At 41.8% G+C, this 19,910-nt stretch overlaps 1 protein-coding gene across 1 annotated transcript in view; it reads left to right on the plus strand.

Moving 5' to 3' along the window:
• Positions 1-19,636, plus strand: part of FAR2 (fatty acyl-CoA reductase 2) — a 499,288-nt gene extending 479,652 nt beyond the window's left edge. Inside the window, exons 11-12 of the mRNA XM_078673760.1 lie at positions 15,992-16,119; positions 18,659-19,636. Coding sequence (XP_078529886.1) covers positions 15,992-16,119; positions 18,659-18,821 — 291 coding nt within the window. The 3' untranslated portion in view covers positions 18,822-19,636. The remainder of the gene's footprint in view (positions 1-15,991; positions 16,120-18,658) is intronic.
• Positions 19,637-19,910: the final 274 nt, after the last annotated feature.

A 19,910-nucleotide genomic window follows, 5' to 3' on the forward strand; every position in this document is an offset into this window, starting at 1 on the left:
ATGAGATGGCACTTCTATTATCTTATTCAGTTCGTTTCCGGATCATGAGGAGGTGTCATCTAGGTCCTGGATATCTTTACACCGTGTTAAGTTAGCATGGGCTCATTACCGGTTTAAACGCCATTTTTCCTTTTTTGCAACTTCTGCACACGACACTTAGTTGTTGCTTTAGCTTTCCACCTAGTAGTTCATCGTGGTTTACATGAGAATAATATGTTATTGGTCTACTATCTGCTTTACTTGTTAAACTATATCTGTACAGCGAGTGCTAAAGTTTCAAGAACAACACGATACAGAATTGTTATGAGGTCTGATCTCCACGACTTCATACTCATAACATAAGTGCAACTTCTGCCAATTCTGGGCATGAGGCGGGTTTTATATTGCTTTGCCGAACACACATACACAACAGTTGATGCGGTTCACATGAAGAGAGAGCTGGTGTATGCTGATGTGATTCCTTCAAATCTAAGACACTAAAGTATGGGCACGCCCTAAACCAACACAAAGAGACCTTCTTAGCAAATAATATAATATGTGTATTAGGGAGGGTGAGATATAAGCAGCCGCGGGCCGTGGAGGGAGTTACGGTGAGGCAGGGAGGCGGGGAGGGGGAGAAGCAGGGTAGAGCCCTCTCTACCTTGCCCCTCCCCCTCCCCGCCTCCCTGCCCCACCGTAACTCCCTCCACGGCCCGCGGCTGCTTATAAGTGTTGCTAACTCTTATTCATTTACAGCATGTTAACATACTGTCACCATTCGCTTTTTATGTACTAGTAACTATGCTGGTAATTTTGCTACTGATAATATGTGTACTTGTATTCTCCACCCTGCTTCTCCCCCTCCCCGCCTCCCTGCCTCACCGTAACTCCCTCCACGGCCCGCGGCTGCTTATAAGTGTTGCTAACTCTTATTCATTTACAGCATGTTAACATACTATCACCATTCACTTTTTATGTACTAGTAACTATGCTGGTAATTTTGCTACTGATAATATGTGTACTTTTATTATCTAAGGTACTACGCCTGAGAAGACGGCATTACTAAATAAACATTTCAAATACACATCTGTTCTTCTTAACTCCATTTTCTGGTTTCTAAGAAATCTATAACGACCGACTGTTCATGAGTTCCACGTATCCTGAGGTACTATAAGTTCATATTCTGGATTGTCTAAACATTGAGAGTTTGTTATATCCAATGTGACACTGTACCTAGCTTGCTAAGGAGTTTTTGATTACTAACGTGAGTTTTGGGACACCCTAATTCGCCGAGGTTCCAATCCTCTGTCCACAGTTCTGTGTGAGAACAGAAACCCTGCGACAGGGGCACCCCCGACCCTTGCTGGAGCTTCATCACACTTGCGATACAACTCCAGCAATGCATTCGCCGAGGTTCCAATCCTCTGTCCACAGTTCTGTGTGAGAACAGAAACCCTGCGACAGGGGCACCCCCGACCCTTGCTGGAGCTTCATCACACTTGCGATACAACTCCAGCAATGCGCCACCTTTACGGCACAGATACATCACGCATCTGTGCTGTTTTTGCCCCATGATGCGCCGCATTGTAAATGCAGCACACCATAGGTGACGGAACAGCGGCACAGAATGACTAACACATCCCTGGTGATGCGCCAGTCATCATAAATGTATCCCTATGCTTCTTATCTTGTTAGAGATGAACCGCCATATATATCATCAAAGTTTTTTGCATTTCCTAAATAGCGAACTTTAAGGAATAAATAGCGATTCTTTACCATTCCTAGTTTGCGATGAGCTATTTGCTAATTAGCCGAATGTAGCCCAATGAAGCCCAATGTAGCCCAATGTAGCCCAAAGATGGCCGCCAGACACACAAAAAAACAAATGTAGCCCAAATATCAGCCAGATGTAGCCCAACTATAGCCCAGTGACAGAATGACCAATCAGCTTCGCAAACCTCCGTTACGCGAAGCGGAGCGCTGTTACAGATATATATCTTTTTTTGAACGTTAATTTCTCAAAATCCACTGGAGCACATATATTGAGACCTAGCAAAGGCACATCGGGCTACCAGTCCCTACAATTTTGCCAAGTTTCGTGCAAATCCATTCAGCCGTTCGATTATTATTATTATTATTTTTTTTTGCCCCGCGGGGCCCTTTTAAAACCTCCACATCAAACCTAGGGGGTCAGCGAGGATCTACTATGCCCCCTTATAGTTATTTCCCCCTTTGTTTTGACCTCCTCTTGTCTCTCGATCCTACCGAGAGACAAGATGGCGGCCGCTACGGACTGTTTGGAATGTTGACAGACGCCGGAGAACCAATCAGCTTCGCTTCACAAAGCTCCGTTGCGCGAAAAGTCCGCGAACCAGAGCGCTGCCCGGTCCGCTGTTACAGATATATATCTTTTTTTAAACGTTAATTTCTCAAAATCCACTGGAGCACATATATTGAGACCTACAAAAGGCACATCGGGCTACCAGTCCCTACAATTTTGCCAAGTTTCGTGCAAATCCATTCAGCCGTTCGGGCTAAAAGTGAGGCCAACCGCCCAATGGAAATTAACATTGGAAAAACGCGTTTTGGGACCCCCCTTTTTTCTCGCCCCCCCCTTGACGAACCCCCCTCAAATTTTCAGGGGCTGCTCAGAAACAAAATGTGCCATTTTCCTGAAAATTTCAGCCAATTCCGTCCACAAACGCCAAAGTTATTAGACATAGAATTTTCAAAAATCCCATAGAGAAAAAATCCTAACTATATATACCTACTGGCGACCGCCAGTAGGTAATATATATATATATATATATATATATATATATATATATATATATATATATATATATACACCATATTTTACTTAAATGAGAAATATACCCTGTGTCAATATTAGAGTGAATAAAATATGAAGAAAAAAGAATGATAGCTTTTTATGGAAAAAGAGCCAAGAGCAAGAATAAAGAAAGATAGAAGGAGAAGAAGAAGAAGAAAGAAAAGGAAAAAGAAAGAAAGAGAAATAACAGAGAAGGAAGAGTATGAAGTATAAAGTAGGAAACTGTAAGGATTAAAATGTTGATGATAGAAAAGTAGTGAATGGTAACCAAAGTAAATCGGATTTAAACTGTAAATGAATTGAAGATTCAGAAACTGAAGCAATCCTGTGTTCATCACAAATTAAATTCCACCAAAGTAAGAACGATAGTTTAGAAAAATTGCACATTGTTGAAGCACATTTCAATTATGTTCAGTCATAATCAGCGCTTGGACGCCCTAGGGGAACAGTTGCGCTCTATAAAACCCCTTTTCATTTCATTTAATTTCATAATGCCCACTACACTCAAAATTGAACAAGATACCTGAAATCCTCTGCACTTGTGGCTAAGCATTGACTTTATGTAACTAGAGTGCTGTTTTTCAAGTTCTGATTTTGGTTTCTGTAAAACCAGAGAAATATTCAAATAACACTAAGATTCGCTAAAGTATTTATCTTAGATCTTATTAAGAAGTCCTAGTCCAATTCAAAATCCTGCATCAAGAAGACAACAGTCAGTGCTCTCTATGGCTTCTCTCCCCCACACTTGCCCCCACCTGATGTTAAACACGTTCATTTGGTCATCTCATGTGGCACTTCCACACTTCTTCCAAAAGCAAGCAAAGGACAAAAATCAATGTTGAGCTAGTGTAAGAGTTGTATTATGTTACCTTAATACAGGAGTGTCTAGAATTCATTCGTTTATTAATGTTTCGTGCTGTTAGGGTATGTGGTACAGTACAACAGAAATTAATTAAGAGGAAGGAATTTGAGAAGAGCAAAGTCTTTATGGCAAATGTATACATGCAGTAAATCGAGGATAGAGAGGCAATGAGTTCCAAACACTGATGCAATACCGGAGAGCCTAGACCCACCCAAGCCAGTCTTCTTAAATTCGGGGATGGACAGCTTCATGAGAATGAGGAGGACTCACAGGGATGTGAAAAGTAGCCCTGCAAATCAAACAGAAGACCTTGAAGGCTACCCAGTCTTTGACAAACTGCCAATGGAAAGCTGTAAGAAGAGCATAGCTGAAGCAACCTGCACCTGGGCTACTTAATTTTGAAACATCTGAAGCCTCTATAGACATGCACAAATACTCCAGACCTGAACCTTTCATAGCTGATGCTGCGAGACCATTCTATCATCACTGAGAAAAGAAGGTACTTTTCTCAAACAGCATTGCTATAAGGAGCAGCTAGAAACAACAGATGATACTTGAGATTTCAGAGTAAGAATAGAATCCAAGCAGACCACACAATTAAGAACGTAGCAATAGAGTTTCCATCTCTCTCGACCACTACAGATCTGTATGGGGATTTGCCTGACTTCTCACCACCATCACTTCAGTTTTACCTGAGTGTAATTTGAGACAGGGTCCACACATCCGCTATCTTCACGCACTGCTCTTATGAGGCAGTCAAAGGCACTTCTGCAAGCTTTCAAATGAGGAGTTAGGAGTTGTTGCCATACATGTAGAGGGGATACATTTAGCCAGATGCTTAGTGTAGTTGTTAAATAGGCATGGAGACAGTGCAGGGCTCTGGTGAACCTCACACTCGGTGAATGAATACATAATGAGTCCTGTTAGTAAGGTTGATCTAACACAGAAGAGTGCCAAGTCGTCAATCTTCACATCTCTGTAGATAACCAAAAATAATTAAGGTTACCACCACCTTCCAGGGCAACATATTCATTGTTTCCAGTCCTGAACGTTTGGGTTATCCCATAAGGCATCCTGGGTATTGTAGTCTTGCTTTATGTCCCTTTAAATAATTAGATGAACACACCTGAAAATAATCATTTTTAGATTAAATATTCAGGACTGGAGACATTATGTGAAATGAGTAGTTACTTAGATTAAGGAAGAAAGTGAAAAACAAACTCTTCAGACATGCCTCGAACCTAGTCTCAGATGATTAACCGACTCCTTCCACCAAGCAAAAACCTTAGCTGAGCGGTTAGGTAAGACATGCGCCGATCCAGAGGTGGCTTCAGTGCATTTGATCCATTTCAATTGGAAAGGGTGCAAGCTCCACGGAGGCCTCCATCCCACGACTAGTAGAGTTTGGACTTAAAACTCCAGCCATAGGCAGAATATGCTTTGTACCCTACCCAGGGAGCTCACAATGTATTTCTAAAAAGGGCCTGGTTATTTGTTTGTTTTTAGTTGTTTCATTTTTATCTTATATTAAGATATTAGTAATTGTGTAGCGCATGTTGTAAATTGGAATGTAGTCCAAGGAATAGTTCGGGGGCCCCAGGCCTCGATATGAAATGGCTCCTCCTTATCTTCAGCAGACTATAGGAACCAGACACGAGTCCCAGCATTCGTAATGTGCCACCCAAATGATCCTGATGAGCTAACTGACATCAGTTCTTGCACCCATAAAAAGAACCAGCACCAGCAGGCCATTGCCATAACAATGGGTGGTATCCTACACTGTGAACTTTCCTCCTTGTATAAAGTTTCCCATATGTTCCAATGTAGAATGGCTCTACTTAGAATGTTGGGTTCAGTTGCAAGCCATTTGTCAGCTGGACTTTGGTGGATGAGGTCTCTAGCTTGATACCTACAATAAAGCCTCTTCAACTTCTACTTCTGCTTGCCTATTCATCATTTACCCGGCAATACTACATTTTGGCGATGATTGGACAAAACTCACGCCTAGAGACCTCAACTCCTCAAATTATTCTACTTCATTTGGTATTTGGAGAATGCTGATATTTTCTTCAAGCTACAGCTTCTCACTGTAGGTAAAGACTATTTAATGGTGATATTCCTGTAGAAATTTTGAACGTTCTGTCGTTTTTTTTCTATTTTTGAGGAATTTTAAAGGATTTTTTTTAATTGGCCATTTTATCGATTTCTCTTTCATCTGCTTGGAGAATTTGTGACTACATGTTTGCAGGGATAGGATTCGCTAATCGAAGTTATATTCTCTTCGGATAGTCTTTTTGTCGCTAGTCAAAAGAAAAGACTATCGTTTGGTTTGTTTGCAATAACGGAACTAGCACGCTGTGTTATCCTTTGAAACAGCGCCTAGCAACCAATCCTACCTTTGTAGCTCTCTGCTGTCGACGCACCTGCATCTTTCTGTTACCCGGCAACTGGAGCGGAGAAGAAGCATTCCATCTTGGAACCGGTGACAAAGAATTTCTGCACTGCGTCTGGTATTCATTCCTATGCCTAGAAAGGAATGACGGGTAAGTAATCACTATGCTGGATTCGGACATCATCGCGTAGCGTCTTCACTGCGTACCGTGATGACAACGTCACGCCAACCGCCATCTTTAAAAAAAAAAGAAGGAAGTCTCCGATTAACACCTGACTCGTTTCAGTTTCACTCGCAATACCAATCGGAACCAAGATCGCAGGACTTCTTTATGTTCAGGTGTCTCACTCATCGGAACAACTTCGATTTCACTCCAAGTAAGCAAGTCAATCCTTTTCTTGCCGATCCTTAACTCGCTGATCGGCACGGGATTTCACATGTGCTATTTCCCACACATCTCGCTGATCGGCTCAGCATATTCCGGTCATCTGTTGTTGCTGTGAAACTTACCTTTGTTCATGTCGCTGATTGGCACAGCTTATGCCAGTCACTCCATTCATATTTTAGTAGTATCCGTGAATATTTATGCTGAATTTTGTGGGGTATTGTAGGAGAAAGTTTTAATATTACAATTTCACTATATGGGGTTGAAAGCATAGGTTTAATTTTAGGAAAATTAAATTTAACCTGTTTTGTTTCTGCAAAAGTATTCTGAGTACGGTAGTTCTCTTTCAACATGCAAAATGTCACGGCTCCACCTTTCTTTCTCTCTGAGCCCGGCGATCCTCCCATCCCTTGGCTCAAATGGAAAAAAGTTTTCGCACATTATGCCAGAGTTTGTGGCACCTCGCTCAGCGCATAGAGAAAGTCTTCTCTTTTTATGCACTGTTTGGGCTCAGAGGGGCAAGATGTTTTTGAGAATCTCCCGGATCAAGATGATGCTACTTCTCTTAATGAATATGAGATATGTATTAAGAAAATGGATCTCCATTATCTTCCTAAACTTAGTATGGTGTTGGAACGTTTTCATTTTGGTAAAAGGATGCAGAGTCAAGATGAAACTGTTGAGCAATATATGAATGCTCTTCGTAAACTTGCTTCTACCTGTTCTTTTGCTGGCTCTCTGGATGAGCGCCTCAGAGACCAATTGATGCTTGGTTCTTCTCTTGAGAAAGCAAAGGATAACCTATGGCAGAAAGACAACCCTACTCTCCAAGAAGTGATAACTGCACTTAAACTACATGAACATTCTAATACTTGTTCTGTAGTGATTCGAAAGAATATTTCTGAAGAAAAAAAAGGAACCACTGAGGTCAAAGAAATAAAGTCTTCCTCAGGTGCTGCCTCTCAAAAATCGTCGTCTCTTGAGACTGGAAATTCCAGTGAAAACAAGAACACAATTTCGAATATTAAATTGGCAAATGTAAAGTGTTATTGTTGTGGTAATTTGGGCCATCTGGCCAATGCCAAAGATTGCCCAGGGTTGATAATGACTTGTTCAGTCAGTCAAACAAAACTTTATTTGATTTGTTAAAACCTTAAAGTACATTCCACATTCCATGATAAGAAAAAAGACAGCAGCAAAACATGACAATATTCAACAAAGAGAAAGAGCAGCAGCATAACATGATAATATTAAAATCACAATTACACCACAAGATACATGTAGTTTAACTTCTCTTATTCCTTTTAAAACGGAGTATTATAACATTTATTTGTTAAAATCGCTAAAATGTTGCCTATACATAACTTCTTCAGAATGCAGTTTTTACTACTGTTATCCCTTGGTATCTCTACCTTTATTCAAAGGTAAGGGCTACACTACACATATTCTTCTGCGCATTTGAGGAACAACTTAACTTTATTCATATATTTCCCCAACGCACAGGCTATATCTAAATTCTCCATTTCCACCAAAAGAGTAGCAGCTTGCATTCTGTGCGTAATCTTATATTTTTTAAAAATTGGACATAAAAACTCCTTTCGAAAATCTAAAAATCTCGTACAATCTAATAAAATATGTAAAATATCGCAGGTGGTTCCTAAAGTGCAAGTGCATTTCCCATTACATCCTATCATTAGGTTTCGAACCCCGTTATTCGCATAACCTGGGTTTATGCCAATTCGCATTTTCAAGACTTCTCGCCTCAAATTATGGCTGGGTAGCCGATCCACGTAGGGGAAGTGTTGACTGCTCTCCCAAGCCACTTTCATGTGTGCTACCGATGTCTTTTGAGCAAGGTATTCCCGATCATAACTACGGGACATATTGACCCCTTGAATCTTTAATTCTTTTTTCCCAAATATTATGGGGTCTTGCGGCAAGCATACCTTCAAATCTAACACCCCATAAGCCTTGCTTATTGAGGCTCTCACCTCTTTTGCCCAGGGAAGCTCACTAATGGTAGTTTCCTCCTTAGCCCATTGGGAGATTTTAGCGATTTCCCCTACTCCCAACCGCTGCCAGAAGCGTACAAGGCTCATACAAGCAGTTATAGCCCAGGAGGTTATTCCCAGCTCCAGTCGTGCTGCCTGCACCATAGAGGATTTTGGCAGAGCGAATAAGCTTTTTAATATATTTCCCTCCTCTCTATCCCAGGAGGTCTTGCCACTGAGATAAATAACCTCGGCTCCATACAAAAATTGTGGGGGGACCATTGCTTGATAAGCTTTTAAGACCGGTCTATCTGACCTTTCACCATAGGTGTTATTAAATCTTTTTAGGCCTTTGACCGACGCTAATGCCCTTATTTGTAATGCTTGCAGGTGTGTGTGCCACTTCATGTTACCTGAGAACCACATTCCCAAATATCTGTAATTGGTCACCCTCTCAAGCAAAATTGTGCCAAGATACCACGAGAACTTCACTTTCCTTCTCCCAAAACATACAATTTTGGTATTATCCATATTTACCACTAATGTTTTACTCGTACAGTATTCTTTAAACCTATTTAGTTTTCTCTGGAGGCCTATCTCCGTTTGATCCATAATTACTAGGTCATCGGCATAAAGGAGGCACGATATGTGCTTTCCTCCCAGTTTCGGGTTCGCCCCTCTGACATCTCTTATTACTTGGGGTAGGTCAGCTAAAAACAGGGCGAACAGCAGGGGGTCTAAGACGCACCCCTGCCGTAAGCCGTTCCCAATAGGAATTTTACCGGTCAGTCCTCCATCCGTGTCCAATATTATCTGTGCCCAATTTTCTGTATGTAATGCCTGGATAAGGACCAGCAGGTCATCCTGTAGTTCATACCCTACTAGTGTTGACCACAGCTGTTCCCTGTCCACAAGATCAAAGGCTGCACTGAAGTCAACGAAACAGCAGAATAAATTGCTCCTCTGATCAATTGACTTCCGTGCGATGGACCACAGAGCAAAACAATGGTCAATCGTTGAGTGGCCTTCTTTGAACCCCCTCTGCTCTGGGGGTATTATCTGTTTGTCTTCCACCCACTCCTTTAATATCCCTAGGATTACCTTGGAAAAGACCTTTTCACCTATATCCAAAAGGTTTATTAAACGGTAATTTTTGGGGGAGTTTACATCACCTTTTTTATGGATTGGCCTAACAATAGCCCCTTTCCAATTTGCAGGGAATTCACCTGTATTTAGGATCCCTAAAAACATGTTTGAAAGGAACTCTGCCCACCATTCTATGTTTGATTTTATTATGACAGCTGGCAGGTTGTCAGGGCCAGCTGCCCGTGTTAGGTTTAACCTAGATATTATGGTTCTAAATCGATCTGGGAAAAAGTGGGTTTTTAATTCTTCACTTATTCCTGGCCAAGCATTTACCATTATTCCCTCCCTCATTGGCCATTTACCATAAATTTCCTCTAGGTAGGTCAGCCACTTGTCCTCTGGCACTGAGCACTGCATAGTTCCTTGTGCTTTTCCCATACAATCCTGTATTATCCTCCAAAAGCCTTTCACATTTTTGTCTTCAATTACCACGAGTAAGTTATCCCAATATTTATCCTTAAAACTCCTTTTTTTATCTCTGATAACTGTCTTATATTTTAACTTCATTTTTTTGAGTTCTGATACCACTTCCTCACTGTAGTTACCTCTGAGGCGTCTTTCTTGTTTCTTAATACCGGCCTTTAGTTTCCGGCATTCAGCATCAAACCAATGTTTGGTATTATTAGGGTGTAATGTCGCATTGTTTACTGATTTATGGTTATTACACTTTAACTTAATCCGGAGGCATTCCACCAATTGCCTTATTATACCCTCGTACCAGGCTATGCTCTCTTCTGGTACAAGGTTACCCAAATTCACAGTTAGCTGATATGCACTTAGTTTCTGTATAAATTCATCGGTGATTCGTGTTGTTAACCGCTTGGGGTATTCTACATCTACTAATAGCACTTTTTGTCTTTGCGGGGGGCCATTTACCTGAAGTTTAACCTGCAGTGGATAGTGGTCACTACCCTCCACCCCCAGAATTTCAAACTGTTTGATAAGATGGAAATGCCAGGCCTGTGTGAATACGTAATCTATGGGGCACAATTGTTGCCCTACCTTAAAGGTACGCTTCACAGACCTGTCTGCTTTCTTTCTACCGTTGGTACATACAAATCCCATTACCCCCAGCAGTTGCCCAAGCTCATCATCTTTAGTTGAAGTCTCGCAGCAGGGAAATTGCGCCCGCTCTATTTTATATGCATCCATTAAGTCCTTCAACCAAGAATCCATTATTTTAGGGTTCAATTTATGGTTGAAGTCTCCCAATATTATGAGCACATCCCTTGGAAACCGGTTACACACCTCATCCAGGTCAGTTTTTAAACATTCCAAGTCTGCCTTATATTCATTTGCTTTCCCTTTCTGAATATATACATTTATAATGCATAGGCTTTCACCCCCCAACATATTGTTTATTGTTCGCACTCTATTACCCAGTGCCCAGTTGCACTTTAGTTCCAAGGGTTCAATGTCCTTGGCAATCCTTGTAGAGATCAACGTCATCAAACCCCCTGAGGGTCTACCCACCGTATTCCTTTTAGCGGCTTTTACATAATGAGTAAAACCTACGGTAGCAGGGATTTCGCCACACAGCCAAGTTTCCTGGAGGCAAACGATGTAGTTTTTCCTCAAGATATTTTTAAAATCCTCCTGTGCCACTATTCTATTGTACCCATTTATGTTCCAGGTCATTATAGATAGGCTGTGTGGCGATCCTACTTCCTAATCGATCTCACTCGTAAAACCATCTTCCTCACCACTCATGTATGCCAGCTCTCTGTATCTATTCCCAACAAGTGCATCTTCCATATCCCACCTTTGGTCGTTGGATCTTATCGTGATTTCTAGGGCGTCTTTAATACCTCTCCCCAGGTTGATCATTTTTATTTGTCGCCTAAAGCTGCGTGATTTCTGAGGAATTAATTCCCTAACTTGTCCGATAATACTTCCTTCCTTTTTAGTATTCTAATGCCTTCCCGTAGCATCTCGGTCTCTGCCTTTTCTATAGCATCCTTTATTAGGGCTGAGTGGAGTAAAACCTTAGTTATTTCCTCCCCCTTACTGTTTACCGTGAACCCCACTTCTTTTAGATCATCAGTGCTAACATATCTTCGGCTGGGGCACTTTCCAAATGCGGATAGTAGCTGGGAACGGTTCAAGGGGTTTAATTTCTTGATTCTTTTCCCCCCTTTCACCTGTCCTATTGGCTCTACAAATATCCAAGTGTCAGTGAGTGGTACTGTCTGCTGTTGTTGGCGATTCCCTCCTAACATTACCCCCCTTAAGTGCCTACTAACTTCTTCTCTTCCCCCTTATTTGGCCCCCTTCCAGTTACTTGGGTGGGGTCCCACCCCACTTGGGGACATCTCCCTCTCCCACTCTACTCTTACACTCTTACACTCTTGTTCTGTGTTTAAGAGAAAAGGGCATTCTGCGAAATGTAGGTCGAACAAGAGTCAAAAGAAAGTAAGGGAGGTACATATTTTTGACCAAACACAAAGTGAGATTGTTGTGTCTCAGGTCAATGCTGTTGATACGGATGGTCCCATGGAAAAGGTGTTGATTGACGAGTGTTCAGTTGAAATGTTGTTTGATTCTGGAGCTAGAATCACCTTGATACCCAAGCTCTTCTTCGAGAATTGTCTTGTAGGTAAGGTTAAGTTTCTCAAACCGGACATAATCCCTAAGGGCTATGGTGGTCAGGTCATAAATCTCTTGGGGTATTTCATGGGCACAATTGATTTTAAAGGAAGAGTTACAGCTGGGAAAATGTATGTCTCCATGAAAGGGGATTCTCTCATCAGTTGGGCACATCAAAGAGACCTTGGAGTTTATCTTGACCCCAACCAAACTCCCTCTGTGTGTTTGAGAGACATACCTCCCAGTGTGGATGTGGTTTCAGATGATTGTCACTGGGCGAAGAAATATCCAAGTGTATTCAGTAAGGATCTGGGTTGTCTAAAGAAATATCTTCATTTAATAAAATTAAGAAAAGATTCAGTCCCCAAAGTAGCCAAGGTTAGGAATGTACCTCTTTTAGTACGTGACAAAATGAAGGCTGAGTTGGATAAATTGATGAGTAACGGTGTGATAGAGGAGGTGGAAGGCACGGAGTGGGTTTCTCCGGTGGTTATGGCTCAGAAGGTAATGGCGAGGCAAGATTGTGCATTGAAATGAGGGAGTTGAATAAAGCGGTTATAGTCGACCATTATCCATTACCCAACATAACAGAAATGATGTCTTAGTTGGGTGGTGCTGCGTTTTTCTCAACTTTAGATCTCTCCTCCGCTTACCACCAGGTCAGATTACACCCATCTTGTCAGGAGTTTACTACTTTTATCACTCCTTTCGGTACCTATAAATTTCTCAGGATGCCATTCGGTCTGATATCAGCCGCGTCCGTATTCCAAATAGTAATGGAAGGTGTTTCGGTTGGGATTAAAGTTATAAAGGTCTATCAGGACGACATTTTGGTTCATGGTCTTAATCGTGATGAAGAAAGGATTTCTGATGTCTTGGATAGGTTGAAGGATGCGGGCCTCACTCTTAGACTTGATAAGTGTAAGCTTGGGGTGGAGGCGATTGAATATCTTGGACATCTAGTTTCTAGCTCTGGTATTAAGCCTAAACCGTCCTTGGTAGAGGCAATTTCCAACCTTAAATATCCCAACTGTAAGGATGAATTGGTTAAATTTCTAGGGATGTCTGAATTTTATAACAAATTTGTCCCAGGGTTTGCTAAAAAAACGGAAAAAATGAGGAACTTACTGAAGAAAGGGCAAGAGATTCATAAAGAGTTGTCTTAGTCACGCACAAAATTTAGCTAGTATTGATCCTGGAAAGGATTCATATATTATGACTGATGCAAGCTGCAAAGGCATTGGTGCTGTTCTGCTACAAAAAGGTGAGGAAGTTGACAAGACTATCCTATTCATTTCAAGACAATTGAGGGGTGCCGAGTGCAATTACTCGGTTGTTGAAAAAGAAGCATTGGCTGTGTACTGGGCTATTCATAAGCTTAAGATGTTTGTGTGGGGTAAGAGTTTCACAGTTATTTCAGATCATAAGCCCCTTAAAGAAGTTTTTGGGAAAAAAGGCTTAGATTGCATTTCACACAGAATAAGGAAATGGGTTGTGCCATTACAAGATTTTGAATTTAAAGTTTCCTATTTACCAGGCACTAACAATTTACTTGCGGACTGTTTGTCCAGACTTACAGGCGATGAAGTATCTGATCACCTGGATGACTCTTTTGTTGATATTGAGGATCCTTTTGAGAGTTTTAAGGTGTGTGTTGTCACGCAAGGTGTAATCACGGAGAATAAATGGTTTTCTGAATTAGATTCTGATCCAAACCTACAGCAAGTTGTTGGGTTTGTGCGTGATGGTTGGTACCAAAAGAAGGACTGTGGAGAAGACATTAAGGGGTTTTGGTGTGCAAAAGACCAACGGTCAATACTTAATGGTTTGCTGGTCAGAGGTAGCAGACTCATACCTCCTGTGAAATTAAGATCTAAAATTATTGATTTTGCACACTCTAGTCACATGGGCATTGCCAAAACTAAGGCGAGAGTCAGAGATGTGTATTGGTGGCCTACCATGGACATGGAAATTGAAAGATTGGTGCGTGATTGTGTGCAATGTTCTGTGAGTGACAAGATTTTGAAATGTAGAACACAACCTATGGTTATTAGGAAACAATCTGAAGGCCCGTGGGTAGATATCTCCTTGGATATTTTGGGTCCTGTGAAAGGGAATAGTCAAGATAAATGTTTTGGTGTGTGTGGATGTTTTCCAGGTGGCCCTTCATCAAAATAGTATCTTGTGTCATCTCTTTTCTAGATGAACTGTTTGCTTGTGAGGGTTTACCGAGTTCGGTTCTTACTGATAACGGGATGCGGTTCACTTCTGCCCTTGTAGAGAAGTTTTTAAGTGAGAGGAGCATTGTTCATAAGCGTGCTGCGGTGTACCATCCAGAAAGCAACGGTGTAGTTGTGAGGTTTATTAAAGTGCTTAAAGAGGCAATGCAGTTAGCTCTTGTTTCTAGGTGTGATTGGGAGGAGGCTCTGAAAAAGAAAGTTTGAGAGTACAGATTCACTGCGCATTCTTCCACTGGGGTCACACCCTTCATTTTGTTTAAAGGTAGATCTGCTTGTACCCCACTTAAACCCTCTTGGGTTTCAAGTAAAATTGGTCAGACTGCAGGTTCTTGTGATAACACGCGTGACACCACTATTTGGAAGGAGAAAGAGTTAGAGAAAATGCATTGAAGAAAGTGAGTATGATGAGAGGAATGCTGTTAAAAAAACGGTTGTTTGTGTGGGGGATGTGGTGAGGATCAAGTGCCAGAAAGGAAGATTGGTGTTTCTAAATTCAGCAAACCTATAAAGGTTATCAAACTTTTAGGTAACGCAATCAGGACACAAGATCATAAGGTTTGGAACCTCAGTAGAGTTGTTTGTCGTTCAAATGGTGTCATGCGTGACACTTGTTCTTCTTCTTCTTCCACGCCGTCGTCTGGTGGTGAAGTGAGAAGATCCACGAGGCGGAGATTTAGTTCTTCCCGCTTGAGAGGTTTTGTCACTTCTTAAAAAATGTGTTTGTTTTGTTTTCTTTTTATGCCTTTTGCTCTTATTGCTTGTGTTGTTGATGGGAGGGAGGTGCTGTGGTATCCTACACTGTAAACTTTCCTCCTTGTATAACTTTTCCCTTATGTTCCAATGTAGAATGGCTCTACTTAGAATGTTGGGTTCAGTAGCAAGCCATTTGTCAGCTGGACTTTGGTGGATGAGGTCTCTAGCTTGATACCTACAATAAAGCCTCTTCAACTTCTACTTCTGCTTGCCTATTCATCATTTACCTGGCAATACTACACAATGTCTGTGAGTCAAACTGATGGGGGAGGAGGGAATCCATTTTACAGTAAGGACAGTAAGTTTCTTGAAATGGTAAAGAGGTAACAATGGCCTTAAATGAAAGCACTTATGAATTTGGGAGACCTGGCAATGTCATCAAGAATTTGAAAGATCTATGGGGCATATTATCAAGGACCGGTGTTAAAATTATCACCGTTTTATCGGCAGGAAACTGCCGATAAAACGGCGATAATGGGCTTGATAGTACGCCCTTGTTAATTCCCATAGAAGCCCATGTTAACACAAGAACAAGGGCTTCCATGGGAATTAACAAGGGCGTATTATCAAGCCCATTATCGCCATTTTATCGGCAGTTTCCTGCCGATAAAACAGCGATAATTTTAGCACCGGTCCTTGATAATATGCCCCTTGGTTATTAACTGGTGCTTGTGAGCCTAAGGTCATATTTGAAGCAAAGGGTTATTTTTATCTTCATGTAACATCTATCTGTCGTTTGAAGCACATGCACAGTTTATTCATTTTATTCTTTAAAACTGAGGTGCTTGAGATACTGTTTATCTGTTTTGTTTTCACAACATCAGGCATTTAACTTTGATGTGCGTCAACTCAACTGGGCAGAGTACATTGAAAACTACTGCATGGGAACAAAGAAATATGTGCTGAACGAGGACATGTCGGGACTACCAGCAGCAAGACAGCACTTACGAAAGTAAGCATTAGTGAAAACAGTCACAGTAAACTCTGCCTATTCCTGATGAGGTAATGTTCACTATGGCTGAAGACTTGCCGGGAAGAGGTGGGGTAGGATCCTCTCCATCCTTTCTATGGAACAGGTTCCAAACACCACACAAAGACATTTCATATCATCTTATTGGTCTGCATTGTGCACTGGACACCATAGTTTAAGGGTACACATACGGTAACCAGTACATTTTTTGTCAACAGCCATAGGTAGTAAGGAACCAACCCTCCAGGCCAGTATCTATTTACAGCTTCTGGATTCACAGTTAACAGACAACAATACACCCTCAATGGATGTCAGCTGGGCAATATTCACTAAGTCCAGCCCCTGAGATCTGTAGGCAATATCAAAGTGAACTCATTTTAATGTGTAAAATTATATGTCATCCAAGAGGGAGGGTGCAATCATCATACATCTTCTCAAAACAAACATAATCTAGAAATACTTCCACCCCAATTTTTAATTTGGCCAATGGGAGACGTCAGCTTTTTTTCTTTCCAAAAAAGTTAGTGAAAACGGACAGAAATGTTTGAGCCATGATTTCCAAATTACTGTCGCCGACAGCCTTGCACCATATTAGCAAATTTCCAACATTTCTTTTGTGTCTGTGCGATTTCAGAACACGAGTGATATGCAAGTCAGATACACTTACACAACACTGGTACCAGGTCTTCTAAGTTCAGTCCATCCTGTCGTGCCTTGTCAGGGTCTAACCAGAGCATGTCCGAGCCTCAGAACTCCAGCGGGAGCGGAGAGCGCAAAGTAGCCCTGGCAGGAGAAAGGGGGAGGTGAGTGGGCAGGTGTGAGACCCCGCCAGGGCGTGACACACCTGCCAAAGGCGGGCAAGTTGAGAGGTATGCCTTTGCTAAATTGGAGGGTGATAACAGGAAAAAAACGAAAATGCTAATGAAATGTGATCAAATTAACCGAAACGTATAAGGAGTGTCTGAAAAAGGAATTTATGAAAGGGGAATAGAGAAAAAAACTATGTACATACAAACAATTGCAGAGAAACTACAGCTATTCGGCAAATATACAAAGTCGGATTTTAATTTATTTCTAATTGTCTCACTAATTAGAGGAGATGTGTATGAACGACTGGAAATGCAAAGTTGTCTACAACTGGCTTTGTTACAGTTCTAGACATTTCAAACAGACATGTTTGAATACTACACAGTAGTAAATGGAGAGTGAGCGACTGAACATATTGTGTATAAATTAACATCTAACGTATGTTATAAGGTATACTGCAAGTTATAAAGAAGTTCTATGAGCCTATAGAAGAAAAAGTCCAAAAGCCGAGTTTCTTCATACGGTCAATCAAACTCTGTGGCAAAATAGCTATTCTGCAAGTATGCACTAGTTTTGCTGCTTGTGTAACAGAGAATAGAGTAAACAGTGGGGTCGATTAGGATTGTGGAAGGACCGCCACTGCCAGCCATGCGGTGGCGTGGTCCTTCTGTCCCCCGGCCTTGAGGTTCCCCCTGACGAATTAGGATGACGGGGGGGGGGGAGGGGGATCGTTATATGACCGGGGTGAACGGAAAGACCGTCTGCCACTTGTCCGCCATAAGCAATCATTCAGATTGCCTGGTGGACGGTCCAGGGACCATAAAATGGTGGCGGTGCCTAGCAGGCACCGTCCACCAAATTATGACGATGGTAATTGCAGGCCTTTCCATAGCGGCGATGCCGCCATGGAAAGGCATGTGGGGATTACTTAGGGGGGCCAGTTGCGGGCCCCATGTGTTGGGTGGAGGTGAGGGTGCACTTGGGGGTACCCATGGTACACCCCCTACATTTCACAACACTACTTGGCAGGCACCATTTGGTGAAATGCACAACATGTTTTTTCGCTTTGCGGCGGGTGCTGCTGTGAGCAACATCCGCCGCAATGTTAAAAACTAAAATGCGATTGCATGGTGGCGGTCGCATCCTGATTTGTTATACGGGACCGACGCATGTATTATGGACAGTCCCTGTTTATCACAGGATTGCGGACGGACTCAAGTCCGTCTGCCATCCTAATGAGCCCCAATAATTGCTTGAGGTTCAAGATGGCACAAGTAGTTTCACATTGTTTGTTGTGTTTCTAGATTAACATGACAAAATACATGTGGGCTTTGTTTGAAGCAAATCACTTTAAGTTTATTTTTAAGGTTGGTTTGTCCACTTTTTAAAACCTCATATAACCAAAGTGCTATACATTTTCAGTAATGGTTCTACAAATTCAGTTTTGCCTTGATGCAACAAATCTTTCCTTAATTTTACCTGGGGCAAACTTTGTTTGCATATTTTGTTATTAAGGAAGTAGACGAACATGTGTTTCAGTTGTGTCCAATTGAGCATTCTTCCAATTCCAGCATCAGTTGAACCAGATCAAAGTACCATAGGGGTCACGGATCGTTATCTTTGGGCCTTAACAGCAATAAAAATAATTTGTAATCTCTTCTAAAAAATTGCCATGAATCGCACAGAACTAAACGTTATTTTTCTCATTCTTTAGGCTAAGAAACATTCGCTTTGCCTTCAACACCGCCCTCCTCGTGTTCATCTGGCGCATTTTCATTGCACGGTCGCAGATGGCGAGGAACATCTGGTACTTTGTAGTGAGCCTCTGCTACAAATTCCTGTCCTACTTCAGGGTATCCAGCACCCTGAGGCACTGAGGATTGACACAAACAGGTACAAGAGACACAGGAGTGAGTGCTCCTCTCAGGACCTCAGGCTTTTCTGAGCAGCAGTGGCCACCAAGGGCTTGAATGCAGCCAGAAGAACCAGCATCTCTCAACAGTAGGATAGTAGTTACTGCAAGTACTTTCATGGAATTTGGCCAACACTCAATCCTTACATTTGGAACCTGATTCCATAGACTGGTGCACTTGGATACACGTCAAACATCTGCTTTGGAACTATCCAAATGCTCTGGGCGGCCATTGTGTTCTTACAAAGAGGTCAACTTATGAGGGTGCAGCGAATGTAAAACTTTGAGCATTGTCAAACCTAACACTGAAAATGTGAAACTATTCCAAGACATGGCACCTTATGTTTGCTCTGCACATACATGCTTCTGGGGTGTTGCAAAACAGGACTTTAAACAACTTCTGTCTCTTAAAAACTGGGATTGGGAGACAGCAATATATGCCTCGGAGTGCCTTATTGGTTTGATAAACGTGTATGTTATTAACGTGTCATTTCCATTATGGAAGACTTCTAAAACACTGGGCAATAAAATGAGTATTACATGTGTGACGTGATAATGGGAGCACTGCTCCACCTACACAGTTTCTGTACAACTAATTCTCACCGAGGAATTATGTTTAAAAGTGAAATACATTTTATATTGTTTTACTTAGGCTCCGGTGTTTATGGGAAAGAATATGTTGCAGGGGGAGAAGAGAAGCCTTAGAAACAATACGCTCTTACACACTTGCACAGTTTTAAGTGCTCGTCCTTGGGAAGCAATTAAAAAATTAGAGAGAGATCTTGGTGTTGTGTAATTTTTATTCCTCACGGTGCATGGAAAATGTTGCGCACTTTGCATGAAGCTGTCTATGAACATAATATTGTTTTTAAAATGATGTAGGCATTTGGCTTGCATAAGTGTTGGGGAAGAAATGTCATAGCCTTGTTATGAAGTGTGACTGAGCGCCCACTTCGCCATTAATCCTATCCAGTGGCGGTTTCTATCAAATTAAAGTGGCGGGGCAATGCAGGGGAGAAGATTTTGCCCAAGTGACAGCCCCTGCCAAAAAACT

This window comes from Lissotriton helveticus, chromosome 1_1 (assembly GCF_964261635.1).
Source record: "Lissotriton helveticus chromosome 1_1, aLisHel1.1, whole genome shotgun sequence".
Lineage (NCBI taxonomy): Eukaryota > Metazoa > Chordata > Amphibia > Caudata > Salamandridae > Lissotriton > Lissotriton helveticus.